Genomic DNA, 19,431 nt, shown 5'->3' with positions numbered 1-19,431 from the left:
GAGCCTTACTTTCTGTCAATCATCATGTATTTGTATTTATAAAATTTTTAATGTTCTACAATGTTATATTAAACTACAAGACAATTCATTCAAATTATTTTTAAAATCAGTCCTAATGCAATATTTATGCAGTCTAAATCTAAAATCAAATCATTAGCAGACGACACATACCTTTCTGCAGGAGATGATGAGGATGAATCTGTAGAACTTTCTAAATCTATGAAAAACACAGAAAAAAACATTATGTTTTCATATTAAAATGCCTTAAATATTTATTTGAATTATTTTCACTGCTTGTCCACACTTTCAATAGTTTTTCATTTAATCTTTAGCCAACTTATATTCCAGTCTGATGAGTCAAGCAATTTCCAACTGATTTTTATGGTTTCTTCACTCTTATAATCTGCTGTCACACCACAATCTTAGGTAAGGGAAGGATTGAGTGCTCACAAACATGTTTAACACCTCAACATTCTGAATGTACCTGTCCCAAGTTTGATACCTGTAATTCAGTGGTTGTCATTGGTTGCTGTTTGTCATGTTTGGAAATATTCTATAACGTTTTATAAAAGCAATATCAATATTATCAGCCAGATGTAGAAAGATGGTTTTCATTAGACTTAGCTAAAGACATTAAAGAAAAGTTTGAAAAGAAGCAGATACATGCTTTTTGATCTACACGTACAACCTTATCAATGTATCTGGATGAATAATATTATATTAGAGAAACTTTACAGCCATGATTGGAATAAAGACTTCTGTCCATTCATTCAACATTCTTTATATTTAATTCATCAGAGAATTATTTGAGAAATATTACACAAGCACAGATCAGAGTATGTTTTTAATCAAGTAAATTGCACAGCAAACAATCCAATGAATTCATTCACTCAGTTCCACAAGCCACTTAATAGGTTGTGTTCATTCAGTATAATAAGCAAAGAATTATTGCAATAAAATCTACTTGTAAGCACAACAAAAGTTAAAAGCAACCTTCTCCAGTTTTTACATTTTTTAATCAGAGGTTATACATACTTTTCCTGATAACTGTTAAACAATAAACAACAAAACAAATAATATTCCATATTTCTTCCCTTTCAAAAATGATAATGATAAGATCTGGGTTAATTATATCTAGATAAAAATCTGATGAACTAAAAAATTCAATTTGTTTCCCATCTTAGCAGTTTTCCCTTCAGATTGATCAAAATAATATGAATCCTACAAAAACATGGATTATCTTCATATTAAATATATTACCATGTTTTCTGAAAAATTTGAAAAATTGAAAAAAATTATGTTGGAAAGTCTTTTTACATAGCCATTGAGAAATTTTCAATTATGTTATTTTAAAATGATAAACTCATAGATTAAAATTATTGTTCCATGTGCCCTTTGTAATCAATACAGTTTTCACAATTAACAACAAGCCCAAAAGCCCAGTGAAGAGTGTCAAGAGGAAAGAGTACATGGCTTTATGCAATGATTAAGTACCAATTGTTTAACCTGTAAATTATGTTGTGAAAGAAAATTTTGCATTTAAGCTATTTGGATATCCAAATTTGATGTTATTTCATAAAACAAACTAGCTTTCCCTGTTACACACCTAACATACCATCAGTAGCATTGGTCATCAGATTATCGACCTCAATATCAACCCTATCGTTAATCATGTGTTTCAACAGATCCTGTTGTAATGTGTTGTTTAGTTCTGTCTGATGAAGCTGGGCTTGAAGCTCTCGAATCTCTGCATCTTTCTGTGACAATGCTACACCCTGAAATAGAAACAATAATTATTCTATTGTATTTACACCTTTATTTCTCTTTTCATCTTGTGGTTGCAGCAAACTTAAGTTAGAGAACGGAAACGAAAAATTCAGAAATTTTTCCATTTGTAAAGGGGTATAACTCTAGAACAGTAAAAGTGACACCACCAAAATTCAAACTTGATCTGCATTTTGTGGTAATAAGCATTGTGTATAAGTTTCATAACATTTGGTTGAGGCTAACTTAAGTTAGAGAACGGGGGGGGGGGCATAAATACTATAAACTAGCAGAAGAAATTATGCCAGCCCCAGAAAATCTCTTTCAAGTTTATGAATGCAAATTTAATAAAGTGCTGTAATTCATTATTTTTTCGTTGGATACCATTTTCTTTGATATTGTGGGAACAGGTGAACGATGTTCTATGAATTGCCAAATTTTTTAGGCTTGTATGCACACTTTAGCAAAACCTTGAAATTAAATATCCACGGAGATGTACGTTTTTCCTTATCCACGAAATTGGTACCCGTGAAAATAAATGAATCCCCAGTATTCTTATCAAATTATGAGTATACACACCTTAGTTATACTCATTTGTATAAAGTGTTCCAACAGATATTGAGCTTCATCTAATCCACATTTGTTTACAACAGTTGAGACATCTATGACTTCTGCTTCATCCTGTACAAATTACATAAAGAAGATAATTTATAGTAATTAAAAAAAAAAAAGAGATCAGGTTGATGCAAGCATGACAAAAATCTCATTAAAAAAAATGCATTGCTGTTCATCATCTTAAAAGTTTCTGGAAGGTTGTCAGTGATAAACTAAAGATCGCATCTTGCAGCTATATTAGAGGGATGTTATTTTGTTATTTTCTAACTATTTTCCTGATCAAAAGGTATACTAAGAGCTATTCCATTTAAAACATACATGGTACTGAAGAGAGGCACCTTCAAAATGGGGAAAACCACCTGTAGAGGCAAATTTAGATTTTCACTTACATTTTCACAGTACTTTTCCTCCTACCAGTAGTTGAAATTTCAAAGTGCCTTCCTTGGGTCTCATACATGTTTTAATGGAACAACCCTTACTTCAATATATGTAACCAAAAATAATGTCACCCAGCATTTTTATATTAGCTAAATCAAATATTTCCATTAAATATAGAATTTTTCAATTTATAAAGGAATATCTGATGAGTTAAGTCCCTTTTCAACTGTTTTTTATAGTTTGTTCTTATGATGTACTGTTACACCACTATCCCAGGTTAGGGGAGGGTCTGGCTCCTACAAACTTGTTGAATCCTTCCACATTCTGTATGTGCCTGTCTAAAGTCAGGAGCCTGTAATTCAGTGGTTGTCATTTGTTGCTGTATATCATATTTGTTTTTTTCGTTCATTGTTTTGTACATAAATCAGGCCGTTAGTTTTCTCGTTTGAATTGTTTTACTTTTGTCATTTTGGGGCCTTTTGTAGCCGACTATGCAGTATGGGTTTTGCTCATTGTTGAAGGCCGTACGGTGACCTATAATTGTTAACTTCTATGTCATTTGGTCTCTGGTGAAGAGTTGTCTCATTGGTAATCATTTCAAAGCTTCTTATTTTTACATACTAACAGTGAAAGTAACGTCCCACAAATTCCACCTTAATCTGTGTTTGGTGGTAATGAGCATTGTGTGTAAGTTTCCTAACATGGAGTGTAGGTATGACATAACTTACCTTAGTTTCTTCCATTTGCATAACATTAGCCTGACAATCAGTGATATTTTCCTGAGCCACTAGAACTTGATTACTCAGATGTTCTGTAAATAGATATGATGTAACTTACCTTAGTTTCTTCCATTTGCATGACATTAGCCTGACAATCAGTGATATTTTCCTGAGCCACTAGAACTTGATTACTCAGATGGTCTATAAATAGGTATGATGTAACTTACCTTAGTTTCTTCCATTTGCATGACATTAGCCTGACATTCAGTGATGTTTTCCTGAGCCACTAGAACTTGATTACTCAGATGTTCTATAACATCGTTTAAATCTTTTATCACAGCTGGTTCCTGAAGGAAAACATAAAATCACACATTATATTGTGCAAAATAAAATAATAATTAATTAAAAAAGAAAGTGTGTATAGCTCTATGAGATGGCAACCAAATAACATAAATAACCAGAAAGGACTTTGTTCTTCAAAATCTCAAAATGAGGCTATTTTGGCAGTTTCTCTTTAAAATGAAAGAAGTTTGAAGCCCAAAGGCAAATATGCAAGTCAAAATTCAAGCATATAAATAGTGATTTAAGAAATACTTCTGTCTCGTAAACATCTAAAATATGTTATTTGATAGATTCAAAACACTTTAGAATTTCAAATTCAAAGAGCCAAAAATAAGCCTTATCATACCTTTTTCTCCTTTATCAGCAGTATTAAAAGTTAGCAGGTTTTTTTTTATTTCCTAAAGTGGCTTGAAGTGTTTATATAAATTCTTTGGGTATTCTGACTTCCTTTATACATTCATTATACAATATATACCTTTCCAGAGGCAATAGCACCTTCCCTCTTTTTCATATATTTTTCTCTTTTTTTACAAGTCTTTTCTCTCTGTTTCAGCCATATTTCCATATCTTTCTCCATGTTAGATATAGTTTGTTTCTTTGTTATCACAGACGATATCTGTAATGTAAAGTAAAATTAGTTGATTTGTCGAAAGGAACAATTTTGAGAATGGTTTGCTTATCTCCCTTAGCTGGGAATTAATTCAAGAAACTCTTGCATGCAGTAAACCAACATAAAATAATTAAAAAAAATATTGTAAGCCAAAATTTGCATTTACCGACCTTGGCTTTACCAAGTTTTTCACACATTCAACTTTGACACCTCCAGTCTCGTCTATTTACCCAACCACATGCAGATTTTTCATTCAATACAAATATCTTGCCTTAGACAACCTGAAGAAATTGTTTTTTACTTAACCTTGTCAAAACATTAAATATCACTGATCTAAATAACTTGGGAATGATAGAAATATACTCACATTTTTCTCAATAGCATCCCACTTCTGTTTTGCCGCTTTAGCAGAAAATGTCCCTCTCCGCCGTCTCCTTGGTGATGATGTTACTGGCACTACAACATTCATAGTATTATATACATGTACTTATGATTTTTTTTTTCATATCACTCCATAAACTATGTGAAAGAAGTTGGACCCCAAAAAAAATTTGTTCTACATATGGGTTATTTTAATAAATTTCACCATTAGATTTCTACTTTCAGGTATCTTTTTTAAATGTTGTTTGCAGAAATTGCCTTTTCTTCATAATTGCAGATTTTATAATAGCCCTCAAAATATTCAATTACTTTAGAATTTTAATCCTTATGATTTGTGTGATTCTTATTTGTCTAAAAAGCATCTATAGCTTATTTTATTTTCCATGTTAGAGAAAACTACAAAGATAAATACTTTCTAAATTGACAATGAAATTGGTGTATGGTAAAGTCATAGTAGAATGGTAAAAGTAAGTTCCAACACTTAAGGGTATTGCTAATACTGCAATATCACTTGTAAATGGTTAAATACAAAATATGGTTGTTGTGTGTAAATTACCTCCAATATTACTTATAGGTATGGTAGCAGGTCTGTCATATCTTCCTACTCTTCCAGCTGTTCTTACTGACATTGGCTTGTTTCTCTTCCTCAGTGACTCAACCTTTCATAAAAAAAAATTTGTGTTAATTAGAATATTTGTTAAATTCTAGGCATGAGAAATTCAGTGCTTTGCTTTTGCGCCAATTGACATTTCATTTGCACCAAAATAATCTTTCAATTGCGCCACAAACCATATTTCGTTTGTGCCAAAATAACGCATTTCATTTGCGCAATAATACAGGTAAATATTATGAAAAATTATTTATTCAAAAGAGACTTTTCATAATAATGTTCAAACACAGTTCTGTTATAAATTAACGTACAGCCTTCAAAAATAAGAAAAAAACTCATAATGAAACAATCCAATTGAGAAAACAAACGGCCTGTTTGTCTCAGAATTGAAAATGTCCATCTTGACACCTCAAACATGTGAACACTAAATAGTTTTATACCTAAGTGGCTCTTGGTTTTAATTAAGAAATGAGTATGCACTTACTTAGTTACCCAGGGGGGATACTAAAAAAAATCTTATTTACGATGTAGCAATGAATATTTTAAACTTTTCAGTTATATATTACCTGTCAAATGGCACAAATGAACTTTTTATTTTTTGGCGCAAATGTTATATAACCTTGTGGCGAAAATGAAAGATTGGATTTTGTAAAAATTGGCGCAAATGCAATGCGCCCGAGAAATTAAATAGTTACTTCCAAGTAGTCAATGTTCCAGATTTTTCAAAAGGAAGAAAACTCATTTAGACAATAATATTTTTTAGGTCCAGAAATGTGAAAAAAAAATAAACCTGTCAAAAAAAACAGACTTACTATGTATTAATACTTCTTTTTTTATTGACAATAAAAGAGTATTTCAAGGCAATTCTATATTGCCACTTTCAAAAACAAATTCTAACTAAAAGTAGACATAAAACCTTCAACTATCATTGCAGCCTTTCAAAACTACATGTACAGCAACATTGCTCCAGCCATGTGCAATATTATTGAATTGATTTGCGTTTATAAACATATAACTATTTTTTTTTTTACAAAATGTCCCATTTTTCAAATGGTTTTGATACTCTCTAGCTATGTGAAAATTACAATAATGTGTAGGAAAAAAGGCACTGATCCCGAATGAAAAGTGAATATATTCGTGAAAATAATGTTCATACAAGCATAAGCATAAAATGTTTTAATTGCAAAGACACTAAAAAATAAATAAATGAATCAAAATTTTAGATTAAAAAAATTATGAAAAAGACAAAAAGATTACATTTTAATAATAAATGAGAGATAAATAAAACTTTCTTTTTCTAATCAGAATTTTTTTTTGTGTGAAAACAGTACCGTAATTTCCATAAATGGTCTAAAAACTCTACTAATTGCTTGTATATATTGATGCTTCATAAAATACTAACAAATGGAGTAGTCACAAATTACAGCTGTTTTACTTATACAATATGCTTGATTGGATTCTGGACCATAACACATATAACAAGAAAGACTTGGGTAAAAAGTAGACCATTGTGATCCAGTTTTTGCATGGACCTTCATTACTATAGATGTTTAAATTGATAAATTATGTTTTGCATGAAGATTTTTATCGCCAAATGAATGCAGTTATATTGAACTTTTCATAACATTTAAATACTTGCATATAAATATTGGTTTAAGAAACACTGGATTTGACCTCAACTGAAAACTTAATCAGTCCATCATTCATAAAATATAGGTCGAGGTGATCCAATTTTTTCATACACCCTTTAACTGACAAACTATTATTCCTCTATTACCTTTGATGCTTACAATAAAAGTTAAGCAGTAAACAATGACACAAATATGGTGACATGAGGCTCCAAACTGTAGATTATTCAAAATCAAGAGAAAAGGCAATAAACAATATTTATAGATTGAAAACTTAATAAAATGCTCCGCTGGGCGCAGCTTGATACGACCGCAGCGGTCGAACCCTGAACAGTTGGGGCAAGTATGGACACAACATTCAAGCTTGATACAGCACTGAATTTGGATTGTGATTAAATATTTGACACAGCATAGGTTTCTGACAAAGAATGAATGTGGTCTAAGAACTTAAAAATCTTAATTTACCTATTCAAACCATATCATTATTATTTGCTTTTATATATAAATCAGAAATAACCATTTTAAAAATGGAAAATTTTAAAGAAAAAAAAAGGAAAAAAAATTTCCCTCAAATTTTTTGAACCCCTTATGATTCATCACCCCACAACTCAATCCCAGCCTTCCCTTTATAGTATAGTACCTTGCAGTACAATTTCAGAGAGATCCGAACACAAGTTATTGTCTGGAAACTAGAAAACTGCTTGTTTTTTGGCCCCTTTTTGGCCCCAAATTCCTAAACATTTAGGGCAATTACCCCCAAACTCAAACCCAGCTTTCCCTTTGTGATATGGAACCTTGTAGTACAATTTCATAAAGATCTATACACTTACACACAAGTTATTGTCATGAAACTAGAAAAATGCTTGTTTTTTGCCCCTTTTTGGCCCCTAATTCCTAAAATTTTGAGGCAATTACCCCCAAAATCAATTCCAGCATTCCCTTTGTGGTATGGTACCTTGCAGTACAATTTCAGAGAGATCCATACACTTGAACACAAGTTATTGTCTGGAAGTTACAAAAATGCTTATTTTTGGCCCCTAATTCCTTAACTGTTGGTACCATAACCCCCAAAATCAATCCCAACCTTCCTTTTGTGGTATTGAACCTTATGGTAAAATTTCATAGAGATCCATTCACTGAAACTAAAGTGTCTTCGGACAATGACGACGCCGGACAACGACGATGCCAACGTCATACCAATATATGACCACAAAATTTTTTTGCGGCCGTATAAAAATTGCAATGACATGAATATTAATTTTATTTTGTAATTAGGATTTCTTGGTAAAATGATTAACTACAAATAGAGGTAAGGTTTTCCAAAAGGAAGTTTTTAAATATATTTGTAATAGAGAAATTCTAACCAATTTGCATGGATGTAAAGCAAGCCACACTGTGCCATGATTATTTTTTGGTTTTTGGCGGTTGAAAAATGAATATGTTAAAATACTATGTATGGTGTTAGTATTTCTGAAAGTGTTCAATATGTGCTCATAATGAAGTAAAAATATGTTTAAAAATTCACACAAAATACAACCTCTTTTTGTAATTCCTGTCAACCAAGATAATTATTTTTGATTATTTTAATTTTAGTTCTTATCAATCAACCTGCATATATTTAGATATTCAGATTTTTATTAATCATTCCCAAAATTATCAACCTCAAACAAGAATAGTTTTGTATTTCAACATTTTGTCTGTTTATATGAAAAGCACCAACCACAAAAGACTTCCAGCTTTTCAAACACATTTAATGTTTCCTACTCAAAAAATGTTTAAAACATTAACTAAAAATTTAAAAAATTTTAAAAACAAATAATCAACCCATCTACATGTTTTATTCTCACATCATAAGATTTTTAGAGACTTTTAATTTACATTGCCAAACATTTGTATGACAATTTATCACTGGACATAAAACAACCAACACTCAATCATTTCAGCAAATGCAAAATAAAATCAACTAAATAAGTTGCCAATTTCATAAAACTTAGTAAAGAAGAATTTCACTACTTCCTCATGTCATGTGACTGCAGCATACAAATTATATTTATCTTTTAATCTAGTCAATGACCATTTAAAGTACATTGTACTTACCACAGAGCATAAATGTTTGGCGTTCATTAACTTTTTGGGTCTAAACCCATATAAAGCTATACTAGACAAACCCTAACTTGAAATCGAACCCATACTTAGCCCTAACCCTAAAATCAAGCTCTAGCCAAATGTTTCTGGGACATTTAATAATTCTGAAACATTTCGAAAAAAGTATAAGACAATATCCAATAGACTAGGTGAATTAATTCTTAAAAACTTTTCTAACTCATCCATACCTCTTCAACTTTTCTTTTCAGAACTGTTTCTTTCTGTTTCTTTTCTTTCTCCAGATTTCTGATTCTGTTTTCCTTTTGTATTTGTTCTCTCTTTAGTTGTGCCACCTCTTTATTACGTCTGGCTTCAGACTGTTTGTTTCTGTCAGCTTCTTCTTTAACTTGTTTCATTAATTTTACCTGTAAGATATTGAAAAGTTTTGAAATAAATTTTCAGAAATAATTGTCTGTCTGTCTATTTCTTTCTTTTGTGGGTTGGGTTTTTGTTGTCTCCTTTTTTGCTTTTTGTTTTTTTCAAAGGGTGTGTATTACACAATGAAAAGATTAAAACATTAGGGATGTTCTAAGAATAAATGTGAGTCTGTCTGTCTGTCTGCCCTTATCTGGTTTCATTTCTGTTGTGAGTTTGGTTTTTGTCTACCTTTTCTTATTTGAAAGCATCACAGGCAACTGCCATCCTTTTGAACCCCAATACATTTTTTTTTTTGGGAGTGGAGGTAAAAACCTTTCAGTTTTTTTGTCTTACATATTTACCAATATTCACTCCGTTGAGGTGCAGCTACACATAAAATTAACATTCATTTCCATGCAAGAGACATGTTCATATTCATTCTAGTTTAATAGGTATGTACGAGAGGAAGATGCAGGTCTTGCAAATAAATGATGAACTAGTATTTAACATAGGTTAAAATAACCAGACAAATTTGGATATGATTTCTTTTCTAAAGTTTTTAGAGAAAATTTGAAAATTTGAAAAATGTTTTTTCTTGTCTTCTAAAAGTTGTATTATTTGTTAGGATGACATTTTTTACAATTGACTGTAGCAAGACTCAAACTTATACAATAGGAGAGCTATAGGATAAATATATCATTCAGTAGATGTGAATCACATACCATAGACATATAGATTCCACCATTGCATCAAGTGTGTCACAATATTTCTCCACTCGAGACAGTTAAATTTTGAAATTTATAACGCGTGATTGCCAAGCTTTTTAAATATTTAAAATTTAACTGTTGAGAGTGGAGAAATATCATAATACATGAGATGTATTGGTAGAATCTGTTCTCTAATGATTTTAAGATGATATCTAAACAAAGTTTATCCTTTTAACTTTAGAAAGATGTGACGTCATCAGGCATGGTGGCATTTTTCATGACGTCACAGTACGATATTCAGAAGAAATCAAGAAATTTTGACGTAAACGATTGAAAAATACGAAAAAAGCATGAAAATTAGAGAAAAATCTATCACCAATTCCTCGTTTTTATTTTGTGGTTTTTAATTCAACAAAGTACACCAACCTTAGTCTTTTTCATTTCAGCTAATTCATGCTGCAATGTCTTTAGCTGTTTTTCATAATGAGACTGATTTTTTAACATTTTAGCATGTTCTTTCTTGGCAGCCTGTAGTTTCTTTAGATCATTCTGAAGTCCTGTCAACTTTTTATCATATTCTACTTTGACTTTCTTGACTTTATCACTTGACTGGCTTTCTATAGAACCTGTTATATAGGAATGAGACATTGATTGATTAGTCTATGCTGATTTAACACCATATCAGCAAACATGGACCCTGTCATGCAGAGAGCACAAGTAAGATTGAGGGACCATAAATTTCAAAATTGCTACTTAAATATGCAGATTTATAATCAAAACTGCTGTTATATTCTTTTCAATTTAGACAATGGAAATCTATTCTAAAAGCTCTCCAAAGCTTATGTATGTAAATTTCTTGTATATTATGATAAAGCTTTATGATTTATGTCTATCAGCTCAGACATACAATAAAAGAATTATTTTAGAATTTAACATAAATTCATGTAAAATATAATATGCAGTATAATGAGCCTTGAAGATGACCTACTATTAGATGGTTAATTTTCATAGATTTGTAGCATCAAAATTTGGTGATTTTTATGGCCAAACTTTATCCATGAGATTAAATTTTCACATTTTTTCTTCAAATGTTTCATTTTCCTTAGAATTAATGCTTTCAAGATTTTATCCCAAGTGCAAAATAAAATCTCTATACATACATTTTCCAATCTACAAAATTTAACAAATTTTAGAAAAGTCCAAACAAAAACATTTCAATCATCACTTTTTGAATGTTTTCAATATTATCTGTATTTCTCAAAATAATATATGCCAAGCAGATTTATTTCCACACAAGATAAATGTACATACACAATGTATTAAGATATTCTTTTAGTTAATAAGTTATAATTTAAAAGCAGAAATTTGGTAGGGTTTTAATTTCCTTTACTTTGTATATAGATATTATCTAGGAAATTAAACCCAAACAAAAGTTAACCCAGTTTTTGTTCTTAAAAAAAAAAAAAAAAAAAAATTAATACATGCAAATACGAATGTATATGATGTGCACATATACTGTAAACCAACTATTTTCGCATGTAATCAATTTTCTTTACTTCAAAAATAACATAAATATAAAATTGCTGTGAATGTCAAAACAGGATCTTTTCTAATATGAATACATCCATTAAGCTAGAATATTATGAACAAAACTTGTCACAGAGTTGACTAGAAAAGGCTCAAAACAAAACAAAAATTGCACAAAAATAACTTGGTTTACAATATTTTAAAATAACTCAACACAAAAAGACAGAAATTTGTAAGCTCTTTAACATATACAATATATACACAATTCCCTTAAGACCTTACCAATATTGGATAGAATAGTATCTCTCTCCATTTCTATAGATTTAATTTTCTCCATTAACTGGACCACCTTGTCTTCATACTGCTGCCTCACAGAGTGAAGTCTCTTCTGTGATTGTTCTAGTTCTTCCACAAGCTTCTGTTTGATGGAGATCTCACAAGTCAGCTCAGCTAGATCTTCATGTATATTGTCTGAATCTTGAACACAAATTTAATAGTGCAATGAATATCATATTGTTTATTTTCTACACGATTAAGATAATACTGAAATTGTTGTTTATATATTTTATTCTCATTATTTTAAAAATATCTTTACTGGTTAATGACTAATTAAAACCAAAATTGAAGGATACTTGGAGTCAGAATAATGTGTCCCATAGGGTGGCATGTCTTCCTGCAGACTGTCAGTCTAGTATGAAGCTAGGTTCATATTCATATCGCATTAACATGCTCTCATTTTGAATATGTATTTAATTCTGCTGATGGACTCTAAAAATCCATCATCATCATCATCATCATCATCTGCCATTTTCTTTTTTAATGTTATTAACTTAAATCAAGCTGTTGTTTTTTTTTCTTATTCAATTTGTTATTCTTAAGGTGGTACCAAACATGTTGACTAAAATTAATTTGGCTTGTTTAATTTTCATAAAATTTTGACAAAATATCAAACTTTGACCCTTTGACAAAAATACAAAAATTTCAAAATACTTGATCCACACACTTCATCGGAAAAATTTCCTTATGTATATAGCAGTTTGACAAACACTAATTTTGATCATTGAGAAGCTTAATATTTCCTTAACAATAGAATGTGATAAAAACATTCAGCTGATTTTTAAAGAGTTTTCTCCCTGTAGTGTTATGTACCACCTTAAGCTTTTTATAGCTTACTATATGGTATAGGTTTGCTAATTGTGGAGATCCATATGATGACCTGTAGTTGTAAACATCTTTGTCTTTTGGACTTCTGTGTATAGCTGTCTCATTGGCAATCATACAAGAACAATATTTTTACAAAAGTGAAAAGTAGAAAGAATCTGCTTTTTCAACCTGGTGTATATTGGGGGACCTGCAATTTACTCCCTATAATGAATATCATGTTGTTTATTTTTCATTAAATTAAAAGAATACTGAAATGTGGTTTCTAATTTTCACATTACATCAAAAATATCTTTACTTATCAATGACTAATTAAAACCAAAGAAGAAAGCATAATTCTGAATTTAGACTTCTGCTGTGCAATCTCATATGCTCTTTCTAAGCAACTGAGCTATAATAATTGACTGAACATGTTCCCTTAATTTAATTTCTTCTGAATTATGTAGCAATGCTACGTGCATTTTTTTTATGAATTATAATAATTAATTTTGCTTTCTTGTCCATTGTTCAATAAATAAAGTAATAAATACATGCAAAATTTTCTGAATTTACTGTAAATAAACATAAAAAAGAAATTTGCTTTTCTCATGCTTAGGTATGACAATAAATCTGTAAAATGGAAGACGTCTATCTTAAAAGTAGAATAATTTGTAAACAAATAAAAAACGGAAAAGAAATAACAATAAGATATATGAAAATCAAAATAAAAAAAAAAAACAATTAAAAAAATATATAATATACATCTAAAACAAAGGTCATGCATAAGAGGCATTTTAGAGGTCAAATAATAAACACACTGATGGGGTACAACACTGATGTACCTGCCCAATATAACCAATAATCCAAAAACATCTCCACTATACAATGTAAGAAAAATGTTATTATTCTAATACTGTATTCCAAATAATTTTGTGATCTGGTTTATCTTATCTTTTCTTGATGTGCTTGTTCGGTTTAGAATAAAGTTTCATATATTCCATGCTGTTCATTTTTTTTTTTTAATTTCATTCTATGTAACTTTTTGTGATCTGTTTTATTATCTTAATTCACATTTTTTTTGATAATTCATTTTTTTCCATAATAAGTGTGCGAATAGGTTTCTTATTCCCTTTGCATTTCATCCAGTGCAATATTTAAAAGGATCACCAGTCCTTCACCTTTCATCTGATACCTTAATTACTAAAATATTTGCTACATAGTTTAAGATTTACACCTATGCGTAGGAACTATTTTGTTTTAAATATGTACTACTTTCCAGTATGTTCTTTTTTGACCGGGCCTCATTAGTTGGTGTTACATCTTACAAAGCCTATCGAAATTATTTTTGCAAAGAATTCCGCTCAAGCCAGTGCTAGGGGCCGTCTTAAACTTGCAGTGAGGTGAGAGTTTTTTTTTTTTGGCTCCGTGTTGAAGGCCTCACTGTGGTTTTGAGATGGAGAACAGCAATGAAGGCGCTGTTCCTTTGCTTTTTATGTGTCTTTTTGCTGTGCATGAGCTGATTTTGTGTCATGGATGGATACTCGATATCCTTTTTCTATAATATGCAAATGTAAAAATATCATTGCAGTGAATATTGCCCCATTTCCAGTCCTGTTATTCAATGTCTTCAATAAATCCTATATCAACATACTTTACATGTAGTATGTATACTTCAGATCTCCTTTTATTCATATATATATCTTCCAAATTCAAATATCTTTCTTTGTGTGTAATATTTGCTACCTAACATTAAGCAACCATCAATTACCAACCAAATTACATTACATATTGGTATTAAACTAAATGCATTTATACCGTAAAAGTGAGCAACGATTTAGTATTACAATTTTATTTTACAAAATATTGTTAATTTTTTTGGCGGGAAAATGCAGAGCTGCCATTGGTGGGCAGGTGGAATTTACACAACCCACTTTTGTTGTAGTGTAAGTTTACTGCTTGTTAAATTTAAAACATCTCTTACATAAGCAACTTCCTATGAAAAAGTACTTTTCAATACTTTTTTTCAAAAGTCACTGTTAAAAACAAAGAAAAGTTCTCAACACATAATTTAATTTTATCGAAATCTGTATATCTATGAATTCTTTAAATCTCTTTACCTTTATCTTCTGAATCTGAATCATCTGAACTCTCATCTAAGTCATCCAATTCTTCTTCTTCATCGTCATCTTCTTCATCCATCTATTGTCATAGAAACACATATTTTTTAATATGGCATGTAAATTTGAAAAAACAGAAAAATACTTAATAGCTTACTGATTTATCTAGTTCGTTCAATGCCATTTAAGGTAATTTTTATACTCTGATCATATATGCTGGTTTCTGGGAGGCAACCCAATTTCTTCAAAAGAGTTTTCCATTTTTTTGGCCTTACTAAAACAGTAAACTTTTGTAGTTATGATTCTTCTAAAATGATTGATATGCATTTATTTTTTTAGGAAACAACAAAACATACTTGTTACTGTTTGATTTTAGAAATAATATTTCAGAAAAAAAAGAATGTATGAAAAAGTAAAATTTACAAAAAAGTACCATTTTTTACAGGCTTGTATTCAAGAAATATATAAAAACCATGAAATCTAATATCAATATTTTTCCTCAATCCACGAAAATTGGTACCCATGAAAATAAATAAATCCATACTAACTTGTAAAATCTTTCTTAATTGATAAAATGCCAGTTCATGGAGGAATTCAAGAACAATTGCAAGGCAAAAATCACTAGTGGAAGGCTGAATTTCAGACTTAAAAAAAAAGTAAAAAAAATTTTGTTCAAATTTAACAATCTTCCAAACAATTCCTGATCTCCAAATTTTACCATAAATAAAAGTTTCAAACTGAATTTTAGGAATAATAACAAAATAAATATGTTTATATATTCTGTCAGTTGATATGAATAAAAATAAGCACAAGTAAATATGGAATGATTTTACTGAAGACCAATACCTCTTCAATTTCTTCTTCTACTCCCATCATTTCTTCATTTTCTCCATTTACTTCTTCTTTCATTTCTTGGTCAGCCTCTGCTTCATTCTGTTCTTTTTCATTATCACTCACGTTCTCTTTCTCACTGCAAAATATATAAATTGTTTATTATAAGATTTCATTTCTACCATTTTTAAAGTCATATGAAACTTCAAATTTAAAAAAAAAAGGTGATTATGTTTTATATACTTGAATGGCTAAGTTTTACTATAAAACAAGTGAACGTGAACTTTTTCTTAAAAAAAAATCCTTTATATTATCAAAATCTTCATAAATTTACCAAAATTGAATTATTGACCTCCCACACACTAATTCACCAATATTTCCTGTATGCAGTGACCTTAACTACGAGAACTATCGTTATAACTTTGGCCACAGCAAAGCGCAAGTGAGAGGGGAAAACTATGATGTAAGAATGTAAACACACGTGCTCTGGAAGGTAAATAGTAATAAAAGATTCTTAAAGAACAAACCTAATACAACAAATCATTTAACAACTGTTAAGGAAAAGTTTATTTAACAAATGGGAACGCATGGAAAATATCAAAACAAATGCCATGGCTCTTTCAATTCACTTATTTGTCACGCTTTCCATGTGCTCTGTGTTTATTGTTTATCAATGTCACGATCCGGTAAACTTCGGCAACAAACTCAAAAGATAATTAGCTTGCGATCAAAAATCACTGAATGAAATATTATTTGTGAATAATACGATTTCGTAATAAATTTAAATAAAACGTGCATACAAGACTTAGTTTAGTATCATTAATGCATTGATTCAATAATTTTGATAACATTAAAATTTCAAGAAACTCGTTTCTTATGACTTTAATATGTTTCTTGGATGTACATACTTGTGTTTATTAAATGTCTATGAAGAATGAAGATATGTTTTTTTATTTTCTTAAAAATATTTTGAGCCTCATAATTATTCTTTGTTAACGGAATCTGTGAAGTCTTAATGTGAACCATTACTATAAGGACTTTTATATCTAACTCTTCTGACATTTCTATGTAATTTCAGTAGTTTTATGTTACATTGGCATACAAAAATGTCTGAGTGTATCATGTTTTGTTTGTATTCCTAGCTTGTTTTTTTTTTCTTGATCTATAGATATAGGAAGATTTGGTATGAGTGCCAATGAGACAACTCTCCATCCAAGTAACAATTTATAAAAGTACACCAGTATAGGTCAAGGTACGGCCTTCAACACAGAGCATTGGCTCACACCGAACAGCAAGCTATAAAGGGCCCCAAAAATTACTAGTATAAAACCATTCAAACGGGAAAACCAACGGTCTAATCTATATAAAAACGAGAAACGAGAAACACGTATGAACTACATGAACAGACGACAACTACTGTACATCAGATTCCTGACTTAGGACAGGTGCAAACATTTGCAGCTATGTTTTTTTTGTATCCAGTTATATTGTAAAAATTTGTGATGGTCAAATCTATAAATATAATATTCAGATTTAAAATCAGATTTGCATGGGATGTACATGTGGGTGTGAGATAAGGTTAAATTTATTATTCTAATACTCTGATTTAATATCAGATTTGTCTCGGTGGTAAGTGTTGGTGTGTAAAAAGGTCTTCCAAAGCTCTTTTGCATTTCCATCTAAGGAAGGCTTTAACAATGCTGTACCTTGAGACATTATCAGTAAAAAGAATAAAAAAATTTTAGTCTTAAAGGATTTTTTATTAGTTATTATAAGCATGAACTAGCTTTCCGTAGCTTTGAGTTCTCCCAGATCTGTATATTGTGTCTTTAGCGTTTTGCTTTGTATTGATCTAATGAGTGAAGACGACTTCAACTGATTTTATTAGTTTGTTCGTACATTGTACTGTTACACCACTTAGGTTAGGGGAGAGTTGGGTGCATGCAAACATTCTGTATGTGCCTGTCCCAAAGTCAGGAGCCTGTGTTTTGTTGCTGTATATCAGTTATTGTTTTGTACATAAATCAGGTTGATAGCTTTCTTATTTGAATTGTTTTATATTTGTCAATTCATGTCTTCATATAGTGTGGGGTATGGGTTTTGCTCATTGTTGGAAGTCCATGTGGTGACCTATAGTTGGAAGCTTCTTTGTTAATTCGTCTCTGGTAAAGATTTGTCTCATTAGCTATTTTTATTATAAATTCATACCTAAGACTTCTGGACACTTTACTCTTTTTCATTTTCTTTAATTTTTTCAAGTCTTTCTTGGCATCGAGGAGAACAGAACTTCCCATCGCAGCCGGTGATCCACAGATATCTAAACTGCTGGCCATACTGATAGGGGACATCATTGGACTCATGGCCGACATACGCACTGGAGTATTTCTCTTCTTTAATTGTAAGGCCATAGCTTCTGATTCTACTAATTTGGATCTATAAAAAAATTGATGGAAAATGAATATACATGTACATACAAGTTGAATTTAATTACACAATTTTCTTAAAATGTTATATTTGTAGTAAACACCATAAATTTATCAATTTTTACAATTGTGTATTTCATCAAATTAGGAGCTATACAACTATTTGAACAATTTGAACTGTAAGCAAAGGTCACTTGTAATATCCCTTTTATAAGTATTCAATAGCAGGATGGTGATGTAAATGTCTAAGGTAAAGTCAAGTGAACCAATTTGTTCTGCTAATGCCATGGTAATTTTAATACCTTTCTTTTATTTCTTAAATAACACTTGGTAAAAGTTCAAATTAAACTGATCACTGACAAAAAAAACATTTTCTTAAATTGAACTTGAACTATACAATTTATCCAAACTAATTGTGACGTTTTCCAATCAGTATATCTTTGTAGTTCCTATTAATGAAATTTTATCATTATTTTAATATTGTGTGTCTCATTTTATCTTTGCATTCATATAATTTTATCCTTACTTTTTAGTTTGTCTGCCCCTTATTTCTTTAAAGCTTCTATTCACATTCATAATTTATGATATAAAAATAAAACAAATAAAAGTTTAAAGTTCAAGGCCATATGCACTTATTGCTTTTCCTTCAAATGTAAATACCTTAAATCTTCTATTTCCTGGATATAATTTTCAATCATTTTGGTCACTTCTCCAGCCCTGGCATCCTCTGTCAAAAGAAAACATGATTTAATAATAAGAATGTTTTTATTCTTGCCATATTGTGGTGCTGCATAGATTAGGGACAGGGTTGAGCAATCACAAATCTGTTTTTCATCAGTGGTAATCATTGGTTGTTGTCTGTCACCTTAGCTTTTTTGTTGATTGTTTTTTGTCTTAAACCAAACTGTTGGTTTTCTTGTTTGATTCACATTTCATCATGTCAGAGAATTTTATAGTTCTTGTTTGATTCACATTTCATCATGTCAGAGAATTTTATAGTTAACTATACAGTATGGGCTTTGCTCAATACTGAAAGCCATACAGTGACCTATGGTTGCTTTCATCCAATAATTTGGACTCTGGTAGATAGTTGTCTCATTGGAAATCATACCACATCTCCTTATTTTCATATACAAC

General features: G+C 30.4%; 1 protein-coding gene across 12 annotated transcripts in view; it reads right to left on the bottom strand.

Annotated features, from left to right (window-relative positions):
• Positions 1-19,431, bottom strand: part of LOC127706182 (kinesin-like protein KIF21A) — a 122,384-nt gene that overhangs the window by 52,509 nt on the left and 50,444 nt on the right. For 7 of the 12 annotated variants that reach the window (XM_052210620.1, XM_052210629.1, XM_052210628.1 and 4 more), the window contains exons 12-26: positions 18,955-19,021; positions 18,080-18,304; positions 15,887-16,010; positions 15,041-15,122; positions 12,066-12,260; positions 10,683-10,882; positions 9,381-9,557; positions 8,585-8,599; positions 5,366-5,468; positions 4,796-4,884; positions 4,294-4,434; positions 3,704-3,823; positions 2,344-2,445; positions 1,607-1,775; positions 172-217 (exon numbers count right to left, since the gene is read on the bottom strand). In XM_052210620.1, coding sequence (XP_052066580.1) covers positions 172-217; positions 1,607-1,775; positions 2,344-2,445; positions 3,704-3,823; positions 4,294-4,434; positions 4,796-4,884; positions 5,366-5,468; positions 8,585-8,599; positions 9,381-9,557; positions 10,683-10,882; positions 12,066-12,260; positions 15,041-15,122; positions 15,887-16,010; positions 18,080-18,304; positions 18,955-19,021 — 1,855 coding nt within the window. The remainder of the gene's footprint in view (positions 1-171; positions 218-1,606; positions 1,776-2,343; positions 2,446-3,703; positions 3,824-4,293; positions 4,435-4,795; positions 4,885-5,365; positions 5,469-8,584; positions 8,600-9,380; positions 9,558-10,682; positions 10,883-12,065; positions 12,261-15,040; positions 15,123-15,886; positions 16,011-18,079; positions 18,305-18,954; positions 19,022-19,431) is intronic. The other 5 variants (XM_052210621.1, XM_052210631.1, XM_052210626.1 and 2 more) reach the window with 3 other exon arrangements.

The sequence above is a fragment of the Mytilus californianus genome, unplaced genomic scaffold (genome assembly GCF_021869535.1).
Source record: "Mytilus californianus isolate M0D057914Y unplaced genomic scaffold, xbMytCali1.0.p SCAF_6, whole genome shotgun sequence".
NCBI lineage: Eukaryota > Metazoa > Mollusca > Bivalvia > Mytilida > Mytilidae > Mytilus > Mytilus californianus.
Note: the sequence above shows the minus strand (reverse complement) of the source record. Positions and strands in the feature narration are given on the sequence as shown.